This window comes from Silurus meridionalis, chromosome 3, assembly GCF_014805685.1.
Source record: "Silurus meridionalis isolate SWU-2019-XX chromosome 3, ASM1480568v1, whole genome shotgun sequence".
Taxonomy (NCBI): Eukaryota; Metazoa; Chordata; class Actinopteri; order Siluriformes; family Siluridae; genus Silurus; species Silurus meridionalis.
Window position 1 is genome coordinate 33,263,317 of NC_060886.1, and position 12,153 is coordinate 33,275,469.

The window sequence follows — 12,153 nt, forward strand, 5'->3', positions numbered from 1 at the left end:
TCATGGTTCCACAGGTAGATCGATGTCTAAGTCTACTAGATCTTGTAGATTAAGAGTGTCAAACTGTGCAGGTGGAGTGACAGTGTCTTCTTCGTTGCCTAGTAGTCTCTGCACAGTCTCTTCTAATGTGTCATGTGGTGGTCGTGAATCAACCTGATACGAACAGCCTGGCCTTGGTTCTCCCTCAACTGGCCGTGGTTGTGTGGTTTTAGCACGTGTCCTGTATGCTGGTCCTTTATCCTGTGCTGGGCCTGTGCCGTCGTCGTCGTCTTCTGAGTCGTCAGAGTGGGCGCAGCGTGCCAATTCAGCACGAGATTTCCTCCACTCTGGTCCTTTCACCGCAGCTCTGCAACAATGGTTAAGATGATACCAGTATTCCTTACCTTCAACCTTGACTGCGGTAGGAGTTGCTAGTACCACCTTGAATGGTCCTTCACGACGTGGCTCACTCCAGTGTTTCCTTTTGAACACTTTGATGTACACGTAGTCACCTGGTTGCACCTGCTGTAGTGGCTCGTCAACCTGTGCTCCGTGTGTGGCCTCACGAACCTGTGAATACAAAGTTCTGTGTATTTGCGTCAGATGTTTGCAATAACTAGACATGTCTGCTTCAAGTTGTTCAAGTGAGGAGCTTGTGTAAGGTCCTTGTGTGAAAGCAACTGGCATGGGTCGTCCAGTCAGCAGTTCATGCGGTGTTAGATGTGTGTTGCGATTTGTTTGAGAGCGCATTTTCATCAATGCCAGTGGAAGAGCTTGTACCCAATTCAGATCTGTGCTAGCACAAATTTTTGCTATTTTCTCCTTCAACACTCCATTTGCTCTTTCAACCATTCCCTGTGACTGTGGATGGTAAACACACCCCATCCTTTGCTTTATGCACAACGCTTCTGAAATCGCCTTGATCACATTATTTACAAAGTGTGGTCCATTGTCAGAGCTCAGCTTGTCAGGTATCCCAAACCTTGGAATCACTTCCCTGGTCAGAAACTTAGCTACAGTCTTTGCGTCATTCTTGGCAGTAGCTATCGCCTCAACCCATCTGCTAAAACGATCTATTACTACCAAGATGTATCTTTTCCCTTCCTTTCTATCTGCCATGTCCACAAAGTCCATCATTAAATGTCGAAATGGTCCCCTTGGTTCAGGAATGTGACTGATTGGTGCTGTGAAATGTTTTCTGACATTTCGTGCTGCACATAGTTCACAGGACCTCAGGAATTTGTCCACCATACTGGCCAGATATGGCGACCACCAATTCCTTCGGATTGTGTCTATGGTCTCTCTCGATTACAGTGATCTACCCCATGTGCTTCAGCAATGAGCTTTGGTAAAAGAGCTAATGGTGCTACCCACACTCCATCAATACTTCTCCATAACCCTGTGTTGGGGTCTTGTACTGCCCCTCGTTTCTTCCATCTCTCTTTCTCCTCTCTACTCGCCACGTCCTGATATTCCCCAAGATCTTCCTCTGTTACCTGCCCTCGCACTTCCTCATGTTCTTCATCCTGTACCATCATCACTTTCACACAGTCTTTTCCTAATGCTGCATCTTTAGCTGCCTCATCTGCTGCCGCATTACCTCTACTGACCATATCCCCATCAGATTTGTGAGCTTTACACTTCACAATGGCTAATGCCTTTGGAAGCATCATTGCTTTGAGCAAATCAGAAATTGCAGGACCATGCAAAATAGATGATCCATCAGCTCTCTGGAAACCCCTTTGTTCCCAGATGGGTCCAAATGTGTGACATACCCCATGTGCATATGCTGAATCAGTGTAAATAGTGCACCTTCCTCCTGCTCCCAACCTACATGCTGCTGTTAACGCTTTTATTTCTGCTAATTGGGCAGAACAAGGTTGTGGTACGCTTACGCTAGTTAGTACTTGAAACAAGTCGTCTTCCTCATTGTGCATGACTACAGCATATCCTGCTTTATTGCCATCATTCGCACGATAGCAAGAGCCGTCCACAAACAAAACAATTTGGGCATTTTGCAATGGTTGGTTCTCTAGGTCATCTCTAGCCTTCAGAAATTTCTCTGCTTCTGTAGTGCACTCATGGGGAATTCCCTCATCTGATAAGACCACTCGATCAGCTGGATTGATTGTGTGGCACCTCTCAATTGTTAGTTCTGGTGCAGACAGGATGACATCATACCCTGTCCTTCGTGCATTCGTGATCACAAACTTTTGACTTGTCAGCAGAGCATGTAATGCATGAGAAGTGTACAGGGTCACTGGATGACCCATCGTGATTGTTGATGCTTTTTGATAGGCGAATGCTGCTGCTGCCAATCCTCTGTAACAAGGTGGCATGCCTTTTTCCACATTATCAAGAGCCGTACTATAGTATGCAATTGGCTTCTTTCCCATGCTCTGTTGCTGTTGTGCTAAAATGGCTGATGCAAAACCTCGTCTTTCTGACACATAGAGGTGAAATGGTTTTGTGTAGTCTGGACAGGCTAGTGCAGGAGCAGATTTTAGATCACTTTTGATAGTTTCAAAAGCCTTTTTTCCTTCTTCTGTCCAGACTAGGCGTGCGCTAGATTTTGTCTGATCAGCTGCTTTCATCATGTCTCTGAGAGGTTGTGTCTTTAATGCAAAATCACAAATCCATGGTCTGCTAAAACCTGCTAAACCCAGGAATGACAACATATGTTGCACTGTTTGTGGTTGTGGTGTCTTCTGAATTGCCTCTACATGAGAGGGCGAGATCTTTCGTGTAGTGCCTTCGAGCACTCTACCCAAATATTCTACCTTTTGTCGGCAGAATTGCAATTTTTCCTTACTGACCTTGTGTCCATTATGAGCTAGGGTTTCCAGAATCTTTAACGAGTCTTTCACGCACTGTTCTTTGGTTTGACTACAAATCAGTAGGTCGTCTACATATTGAAGCAAACTGCTTTGAATGTCTAGGTCTGCTAAATCTCGTGCTAACACCTGGTTAAAAATTGACGGGCTTTCACAATACCCTTGTGGCAGACGTGTGTAGGTGTATTGTTTTCCCCCGTATGTGAATGCAAACAGAAACCGAGACTCAGGATGCAGAGGCACACTAAAGAATGCTGAGCATAAGTCAATTACAGTGTACCATTTAGTCCCTTCAGGGATGTTTGTTAACAGTGTGTGTGGATCAGGTACTACAGGATTTTCTGCTACCACCACACGATTTATTGGTCTTAAATCATGGACCAATCTCCACTTGTCTGAATTTGGTTTTCTGACCGGAAAGATGGGGGTGTTGCAAGGGCTGTCTGTTGGGATTAACACTCCTGCTTCAACTAGTCCTTCAATGGTGGGTCTTATCCCCTCTATCGCCTGTTGCGACAGTTGGTATTGTTTCTGGTATGGTAATTGCACATTGGGTTTTAATTGAATTTTCGCCAACCCTGATGACTTAACTAACCCTACATCTGTCTGGTGTTTAGTCCATAGTTTTTCCGGAATCTGTTTCAGTACCTGTTCTTCTTCTAGTTCAGCCTGTTCTTCCTTCTGTTGCCATTGTCCTACCTGCCCTACTTGTGTTCTCACTTGCATCTGTCTGTTGATCAAAATAGTGTGAGCTACCGCACTGTCTTCAGCTGTTAATTTTATTCTGAGATATTTCCTGTCTGATGTCATGCTCATGTCTTTTTCCACTGGTATCCATTCAGTTATCTGACTTGCTTCTCTGACCATTGGCCCTAAGTCTTTTGATTTATAATTTTGCCCGATCATCAGGGAGACATGTGGAACAGAGCTCTCAACTGAATACCACTGTGCAATGTGGTCTGGTAGTTGTACTGTTGCAGCTATCCCCTGGGGACCAATGATCACGTTTTCTACTTTGAGGCTGTACTGGTTTCCTTCTACATGTTCTCCCCACAAAGTCTCATATTCTTCATCTTGTCCCCCCTCATCATACCTTATTGTGCAGTGCCATGGTTTCCTGGTTTCCTTACAGTCTGGACGCATGTTTGTAAACCATGTTTTCAAGTGGTCATACAGCTTGTGAAGTTCTGAAGATGTCACGTCGAGTTCCAGCCAATAGACTTTATCCAGTGTCTGTTGTTCTATTTTTCTTTCTACCATCACACACTGTTGAGCTAGGATTTCGGGCAGTTCGACCCACACTCCTGTAGGCCCACAGAAGATTTTTGCTCCTAGCTTACACAGTACATCTCTGCCTAGTAGATTCGCTGGGGTATCGGGGGAATACAACAATGGTGCTTGTATTGTGATTCCTTCTACTGTTATGTCTTGTGGCTCTGTGAAATGCAAAGTTTGAGTTTTACCCGAGAAGCCTACTGTCTTTACTGCTTTGCGTGAGAGGGGGAGCTTAGAGCCTTCTTTTCCAATGCTTGTAAATGTTGCTCCTGTGTCAATCAAAAATGATGTCTGGAGCTGATTACTCACATCCACCATTATAGTTGGTTCTTGTGCAGGGTACAGTGAGGTGGGGCACTGTACCAGCTCCCCCTCTGGCTTCTCTGGGCATCTTCACATGTTACCTTGAGGTGGTCCCGGAGGGCCACCTCCAAAGCTTGCCTGAGTTTGCTGATTCTGCTGATTCTGGCCCATCCATGGTCCCGCCCAATTTCCGGGGTCTTGCCAGCTTTGATTTTGTTGCTGGTTTCCTTGCTGTTGTCTTATTGGATAGGGGCAGTTTCTCATCATGTGATTGGGATCTTGGCAATTCCAGCATCTTCCTCCTCTCGGTGGTTGATAATTTCTTGGTTGAAACATTCCTCCTCTTCCTCTGCCTCTACCTTGTCCCCACCCTCTGTTTTGTGGTGGACATTGTTGATACGATGGATAGGTCATTATTGGTTGTCCCACAGGCATTAATTGCTGATTTCCTTGATTTGGTATGGTTTGACCAGCTGAATCCTGCTGTGCATTTGTTGGTATCATCATGACTGCTGCTTGTTTAGCTGAACTTCTCTCTTCTTTGCGTTTTTCTTGACTTTCTTGTTTACTCCGTGCTATCTCTCCGAGTTGTGCTTTGTGCAGCAATGTTATTAAATCTTCTGCTGCTTGTTTACTTGCTTCTTTCTTTTTCCTGTGCATTTCCACAGCATGTGTGACATTTGCCTGGAAAGCTGCCCAGGGCAGTGCATTAAGTCCCACGACTGATTCAAGCTGTTCTTGTACTTCACTTGGAAGCGCTCTCTTCAGCATTATTTTGAACAATGTGATGTTAGCCGTCGTCTCATCCCATGCTGACCCCATCTCTTCAGCCCATGCTTTCTGTAATTTAAGAATGAAGGCCGCAGCTCCTTCTTTTTCGTCCATTTTCAGGTTTTCCACCTTGGTTAGATCAGATTGAGTGGGGTATGCGGATCAAGTGCATTCCACACGTCGTTTCTCTTTACTCCAAACGTCCAGCGATCATACTTCTGATCCTTTCCCACGTCTCCTAGATGTGCCTGATCTAATATTTCTATCATTTTAGCTTTTCCCAATGACTGTGTCAGGATCGCCTTGATATCTCCCATAGCCAGCATCTGGCCCATGGTTTGTTCTTCAAAGCGTGTTATCCATCTTTGTGCTCCTTCGCATATGTTAGGCAGTCGGCTTATTAGTCCCGTAAGATCCATAAATGACCATGGTGTGTATACTGATTCTGCGCCTTTTATAATGACTGGCATCTGTAAAGATTTTTGGTAATTGGGACTTGTCCATTCTCCTTCTTCTATGTCTTCTTCTTCATCATCGTGATCACTTCTCTGTACTTGTGACCTTGTCATCCTTCGTTCATGTGGAAAGTCTATTATGGCTTCTCTTGCTTTTTTCTGCTTTTCTTTTCTTCCAGCCTTTACATTGGTTTTTGGTTGATTCCTGTATAGTTGAGATTCTAGTTTATCAATATACTGTCGGCACTGCTCCACTCTTTCTGCGCTTTTCTGTTCTGCCCTCTGTATCTCTGCATCAAGTTGGGCATGTTCATGTTGATATAGCTTCACCTGTAATTGACGATTTTCACCTGTTACTTTCGTTATGATCTCTTTGTCTGGTCCATTTCTCTTGAGTGTCTTTTAGAATTTCCTCCATTTTCTCCATCCTCTTTTGGGTTTCTGCCAGTTCTTGCCTGTTTATTGTATTCTCTTCTTCTTGAAGTGTCATTTCTTCTTTCAGAGCTTTCACCTCTGTTTGCAGTGGATCACTTTTCAGTGGCATTTTTGGTGTCATCTCCAAAATTCCATGGACATGCACCTTTTCCCCTCTTACTGGGTTCAGGACGACAAAATCTTCTTCATCCTTAACTTCCTCTGAGTTTGAATCTTCCTTCCTTTCATTCTTATTTCTAACATCTGGAAGAGATGTGGCTTTGCTTAATCTTTTTTGTACCTTAGGGGTGCTTTCACACCTTTCTTGCCTTTGTTTTTGCTTTTTCTGGCGATGTCTTTGATTCTGGTCATGCTCAGGTGGCTCTAGTTCCTCTCGCTCTCTCCCAGTCTTCAGGTGGGATATCTAAATCATAATCATGTTCATAATCATATTTCCCTTCACTGCCGCTTTCTTCATCATCTCCCTCTTCTCCTTCAAGATTCTGAAATAACACTCTGTTTGTTTGTCTTGCTCTTCCTTTGTTTATTTTGTTATCTGCAACTGGTAATTCCATCCTTCCTTCGATGCGTCCTCCTGTTATGTCTAGTTGTATGTCGTGATACTCTCCTTTTCCTAGTACTGGGTAGAAGCTAATCACCTTTGGCTTCTTTATTTCAGCATATGGTGGTGGTTTCTTCTGTTCCTCATACTCCTCTAATGGTGGGGCTGAAACCTTTTCTGACCCTTTTCCCTCCTTACTTCCTGTTACCTTTTCTGTTTTTTCTTTATGCACTTTTAACATCTCCCCCTCGTGCTCAAACCATTCAATGATGTCTAATTTCCGTTTTGTCTTTTCTTTCTTTTCTTTTTATTTCTCCCAATTTCTAATTCTGGTTTTCATTACATCACACTTTTCTTTATTAAATGTTCCCTCTTCAGGCCATTGCAAATCCCCAGCTGTCAGATCTTTCCATTTTTTCATGTATTTTTTAATCTCCTTTTCAGCCCCTTTATGCCTTATAATTATCACATCCACAGGTGTGATTGGGGATTCTTCCGTACTCATGATACACCCTTGTCTTGCCCTGTGTGCCTCTCTACGGTGGCCTGGGTTTCTGTTTTGAGCAGACCACTTTAAATGGACGTTTATCCGTCTCACTGTCTTACAAGGTCGTGTTGGATTTTTTCGGCTTTGTCCACTTAATGAGTTGATTTTATCAATTAGAATCGAGGTAGCTGCCCCTCTTTCCCACACCACCTCTTTAGGTTCCACTACAACAGTTGCTGTCAGTCCCGAGCAATAATTAGATTGTTCAGGTACTTCTGCATTTAATTCTATCAATGGTTCCTCGTCTTCATTGTGTGGGTCTGCTATGAAATCAAACAGGTGTATCACGGCTTTACTAGGTGTAGGGGCTTCCACTAGGGTGCGCAGTACTGGGCTTAACAATTGAGGTTTCCAGATGCTTTTTATTTTTTCATACCAGTTTTCCTCTGGGAATATCTGGTGCAACACCTCTATGCCATGTAATCGTGTAATAGCCCACAATTTGTCTTGTATCTGCTTTTCTGTCTGCCTCCTCTCTATACCGTTTCTATCTTTATATGTTCTTTCGTCCCAGAAATGAGTTCTAAGTCCGTTCGTCTCTATCTCTATGTCCATCAAATCCACATTTATCTTGTTATATTTTCCTCTATCTTATTTATTCGTTTATTCTCACTGTGTATGTCCGAGTGTATGCATGTATGTGTATGTGTGTCAGCGAGCGAACACTATGTGTGTGTATGTGTGTGTGTGTTATACTCCGTGCGCCTATGCGCATGCGCACCCCCCCTCGTGCGCTCCGTGTCTGTATGCGCGTGCCCGCGCCCCCTCTTTCTCCTGCTCTGTCTCTCGTCCAAGAATATGAGTATACTCACAATCTCAGCATCATCCCAAGCAGCGTAAGCAAACAGCAAGCAACAAAACAAACACAGGCATACATATAATTTCATAGACAAAACATCAACATATGGAAAACACAACTATAAATCCGGTTTTACAGAAACACGCTTTTCCCGAACAATATGACAACAACACTTACACAACTGCAGTTACAACGTTTCTCTTTTTACCGTACATGTACACATGGCCATCACTTCATCTCAATATCCTCGGGTCCCACCCGTATCAGAACGGTGACTCTCCGAGCCTGACAACTCACGACCTTTTAAATGTACCCTTTCCACCCCAGGTTACGAGCCTGGATCCCCTAGTAAAGACCTATGGTATCTTTCCTGTTTTAGACTATATGAGAAGTGTTACCTTCTCACATCGGGACTTGCACCCGAATCACCAAGATCTCACTTTTGGGTTTACACGTTCTCGGTCTGCTTAGTCTGCAACCTAATTAGACCATATGGAAAGTCCGACAGACTAAGGTACAAACAATTAGCCGTAGTTTCACGTGGGTCCCACCCTGCGTCTCTATCGCAGTGACTCTCCACCTCACAACTTTATTCACGTGGGTCCCACCCTGCGTCTCTATACGCAGTGACTCTCCACCTCACAACTTATGTCTTTACTTTTGCTTATACTCATCCAACACTAATTTTCCACCCGATAGTTCTTTGGCCCTAGGCCAGCAGTCTATACCTCCCGGGCCGACACCCTCATAGGCATACAGTTACTAATCACAGACTTTGAGTATAACAGGTGTCTGCTTACCTTTTTCTCTAAATTTTGTTTCCAACGGCTGCAGCCCACAGGATGCTCGGTCCCCTGTTCAGGTTTTCGACCTTTGTGCTGACCTTCAGGGCCCCACGTTGGGCGCCAATAAATATGTCGGAACTCAGAGCCCGTCTCTGAGGCGACACATCGAGGGTGGATTCCTTTGCTCAGAGGATTCCCAATAATGCTCAGCCAATTCTAGAAAACACAAATATAATAGACACAAACCGCCAATGAAGAATCCTCAGTCCTGGATGAATAAAAGCAAAACTTCTTTATTCCATGCAGGTTTCAAAGAGCTCAATAAAAGCTGGGTACTTCACATCAAAATGAACAGCACATCAACAAATGATAAAGCATGCCAAAGTGAAGAAGTACACTGACTGTTGTTTCACGTCAGATTTATACCTTGTGGCCACCGTGTCTTACTATTTTTCTACTTCCTTGACCTTGAAGAATTCCCTTATGTCTCGGTCTTACCTTCTTTGTCCATAATTCCCCTTATGTCTCTGAATTTTGCCTTCCTTGTCAATTCCCCTTATCTTTGGCCTTGGCGTTCATTCTTTCAACAATACCATATTTGGAGTTCCTGTGTTTTTTAGTTCCCTTATTTTCCGGCCCATAATTTTATATTAAAAAATATGAGTGAGTATAAAAGGCTTTTACTTTTCTCTGGTTTTAACCATACATTCTTCAGTCTTTCAAGTGTGAACAACCTTTACGGCCTATTTTGTCCTCCTGCATTTGCAATGGGTAAGTGTTATGTTTTATTCTTTTATAATGCTGTTCTGCTATTCTACTTACATTTGATTGAGTTATAACATTGTTTATAGTTTGTTTACGTACTATGCTTGATTAATTAATGGCTGTAAGCGCCTAAGTTATATTTTACCTTGTGCATTCTGAACTGATTGTTACTCAGTGTATATGATTTTCTTGAGTGTTATCCTTTACTTGTGCTCAACCGTCACTATGATATTCCCTTTTAACATCTTATCTCTGTTGGTCTCATTCCCCAGCTCCACCACGCCGATCAGCTCGGTCTCATTCCCCAGCTCCACCACGCCTGCCTCCCAGACCATCGGCCCTGGGTGCTCTTCGCAGACAGTACCGCCAATTTCAGCTCTCCTCTCTTGCTGCTGAGTTTACTCATTTTTTAGAACAGCTCTCTAGCCCAAATATCCCAGCTAATGCCTTCGTGCCTCCTCGCATTTCGCGGGGTCTTACAATGCTTGATGGGAGTACACAGACTTCCCTGATCTCAGCCGTCGTCACGACTGCTCCTGTTTTCCTGACACGACACCACAGTTTTCTCCCTATCCTTCACACTGGTCTACCACTGGTTCTTTCCTGCTTCTCCCGTTCCGCCAAACCAGCGTGCTCCTGTGTCTTCACCCATCCCTGGACCAAGCTACGCTTTTATGTCCCCTGTCCATGCTTCTGTGTCTTCACCTGGGCCTAGATTCAACTACTCCTTCATTTCCCCTGCTGCTGCAGAACCCCATACACCCTGCTATTTCAATAAAGACGATTAATCTCCCTCAAGTTTGTTTCTTGTCCTTTTTTGCCTATTCCATACACTCATAACATTCAGTCAGTTTCTAGCCTACTCACACATGTAAATACCTTATTATTATTATTAATACTTGATGTACATAAAGGTCTATTTGTCAAACTTCATCTAATAAGTTCTATATTGCTTATTAAGGTACTTAGGTTAATGTTATTTTGATAATATTAGTTTGATTATAACACACACTAGATATGGTTGATTGAAATGTTTTTCTCGACAGAACGCACTTGAATGTGATCTTTTTTTGATTCAGGATCAGTTGCGAAACAAAGCCCAGGTGCTCGTAAGCTCTTAGTAAATGCTTCATAAAGAAAACATGAAAATTTAAAGCATTCAAAAACATACAAAGGTTATTAAATACAACATGCTCTAAAATTACACAGGAACAAAAACAGTGTTATTAAAAACAGGGGCTTCTCTGCATTGAACTGATGCTTTTTCTAAAACAACTCATATAAAGTGGCAGGAAAATTCCTTTGGAGTTTTTATTAGCTTACTTTAGAAAAAAGTTCCATATTGTTAATCTGGACCTTTTAACTGAAGATCAAAGCTTGGAATAGAAGAAACTAATAATAATAATAATAATAATAATAATAATAATAATAATAATAATAACAAGAAGAAGAAGAAGAAGAGAAGAAGAAGTGCATTAGTTAGAAACAGTTGAATTTTAACACATAGGTCACATTGACAATTGTCAGTCTCACACTGCCCTCTAGTGGCACTGTCTAAGTTCTCATTCGAGCGCGAATGCGGAAAAAAAAAAAAAACACTGACGTCATTACCGGACCTTGTTGAGAGCAGGAAGCGACCACGTGACCACTGTGCAATTTATCAACACGACGTTTTTGTTTATGTGTATCCTAGCAACTGTAGTAAACAAACCAGCGGCTAATAATCACTGGGTGAAAATTGTCATTTTGCTGCAGCGCGTCGAAAGGTAAAGTTCTCTCTTTTCTTCACTCTCATACTGAACATGTAATATAGTACATTTCATACTGTACATTTCAGTGTGTATCCCCTTTTCTGGATAATTTCTCTTGACAAATTTTACAACATTGTCTGTTGTTCTTCTCAGAAAATTATTTTAAATACACCAAAAAATTTAAGAAAGGAAAAAATACAATGTTATTTAAACTTTACAGGCAAAAAACGTTTAAGATATTTTATTTTATTTTTCGCGTTGTTTACGTAAAACATTAATCAATACATAAAAATACACAAATAATTTAGGCGCGGATGCAAAGAAAACATACTTTGTAGATTTCAGTAACTGTATTTAAAAGTTTTCATGTTTTTGTATTTTTGCAGTAATAAAGACTAATGGATTCTGTTTCCCCATGTGGTGACGGCCCCTGTAACGCTCCAGTGGAAAGGTGTGTGTTTGTGTACGTGTGTTTGTGTTTGTGCATATGTGTGTGTGTGTGAGCATACGTTGAGTATGTGGGTATTATCTTTCTGACTGTCTCTCTCTCTCTCTCTCTCTCTCTCTCTCTCTCTCTCTTGCTCTCTCTCTCTCTCTCTCTCTCTCTCAGGATACCCAAAAGCGCAAACCCTGAAATGGGAGATGCTCCCAGAATTGTAAAATATTATGTGGATGCCATCATACCGAACAATTTTAGGGGACGTCAGCTGAATCCAGACCGAAGTAAGTTTCTTTTCAAAGCAGATGCTGTTACTGAACCACTGTGAACGAGTGTGTGAGTGATTGTGTGAACGAGTGTGTAAATGAACTTGTAATCATGAATCATTTCATCATGTTGGAATTCGTACATTTTTTCATGTTAAATGTGTTTTTTTCTTCTTTAGCAGTTAAAGTTATTAGTGTCAGGGTGATC

At 42.5% G+C, this 12,153-nt stretch overlaps 1 protein-coding gene and 1 long non-coding RNA gene across 2 annotated transcripts; one reads left to right on the forward strand and one right to left on the reverse strand.

The window, feature by feature from the left end:
• Positions 1–4,751, reverse strand: LOC124382746. Its single transcript, XM_046844952.1, has 2 exons — positions 1,350–4,751; positions 1–549 (listed from the first exon to the last, which is right to left on the reverse strand). The coding sequence occupies exons 1-2, from the start codon at positions 4,404–4,406 to the stop codon at positions 1–3; spliced, it is 3,606 nt and encodes a 1,201-aa protein (XP_046700908.1). The 5' UTR covers positions 4,407–4,751.
• A 6,413-nt stretch (positions 4,752–11,164) lies between these two features.
• LOC124383025 lies at positions 11,165–12,153 on the forward strand. Its single transcript, XR_006925187.1, has 4 exons — positions 11,165–11,255; positions 11,627–11,691; positions 11,851–11,963; positions 12,125–12,153. It is a non-coding gene; the product is annotated as an uncharacterized LOC124383025 (long non-coding RNA).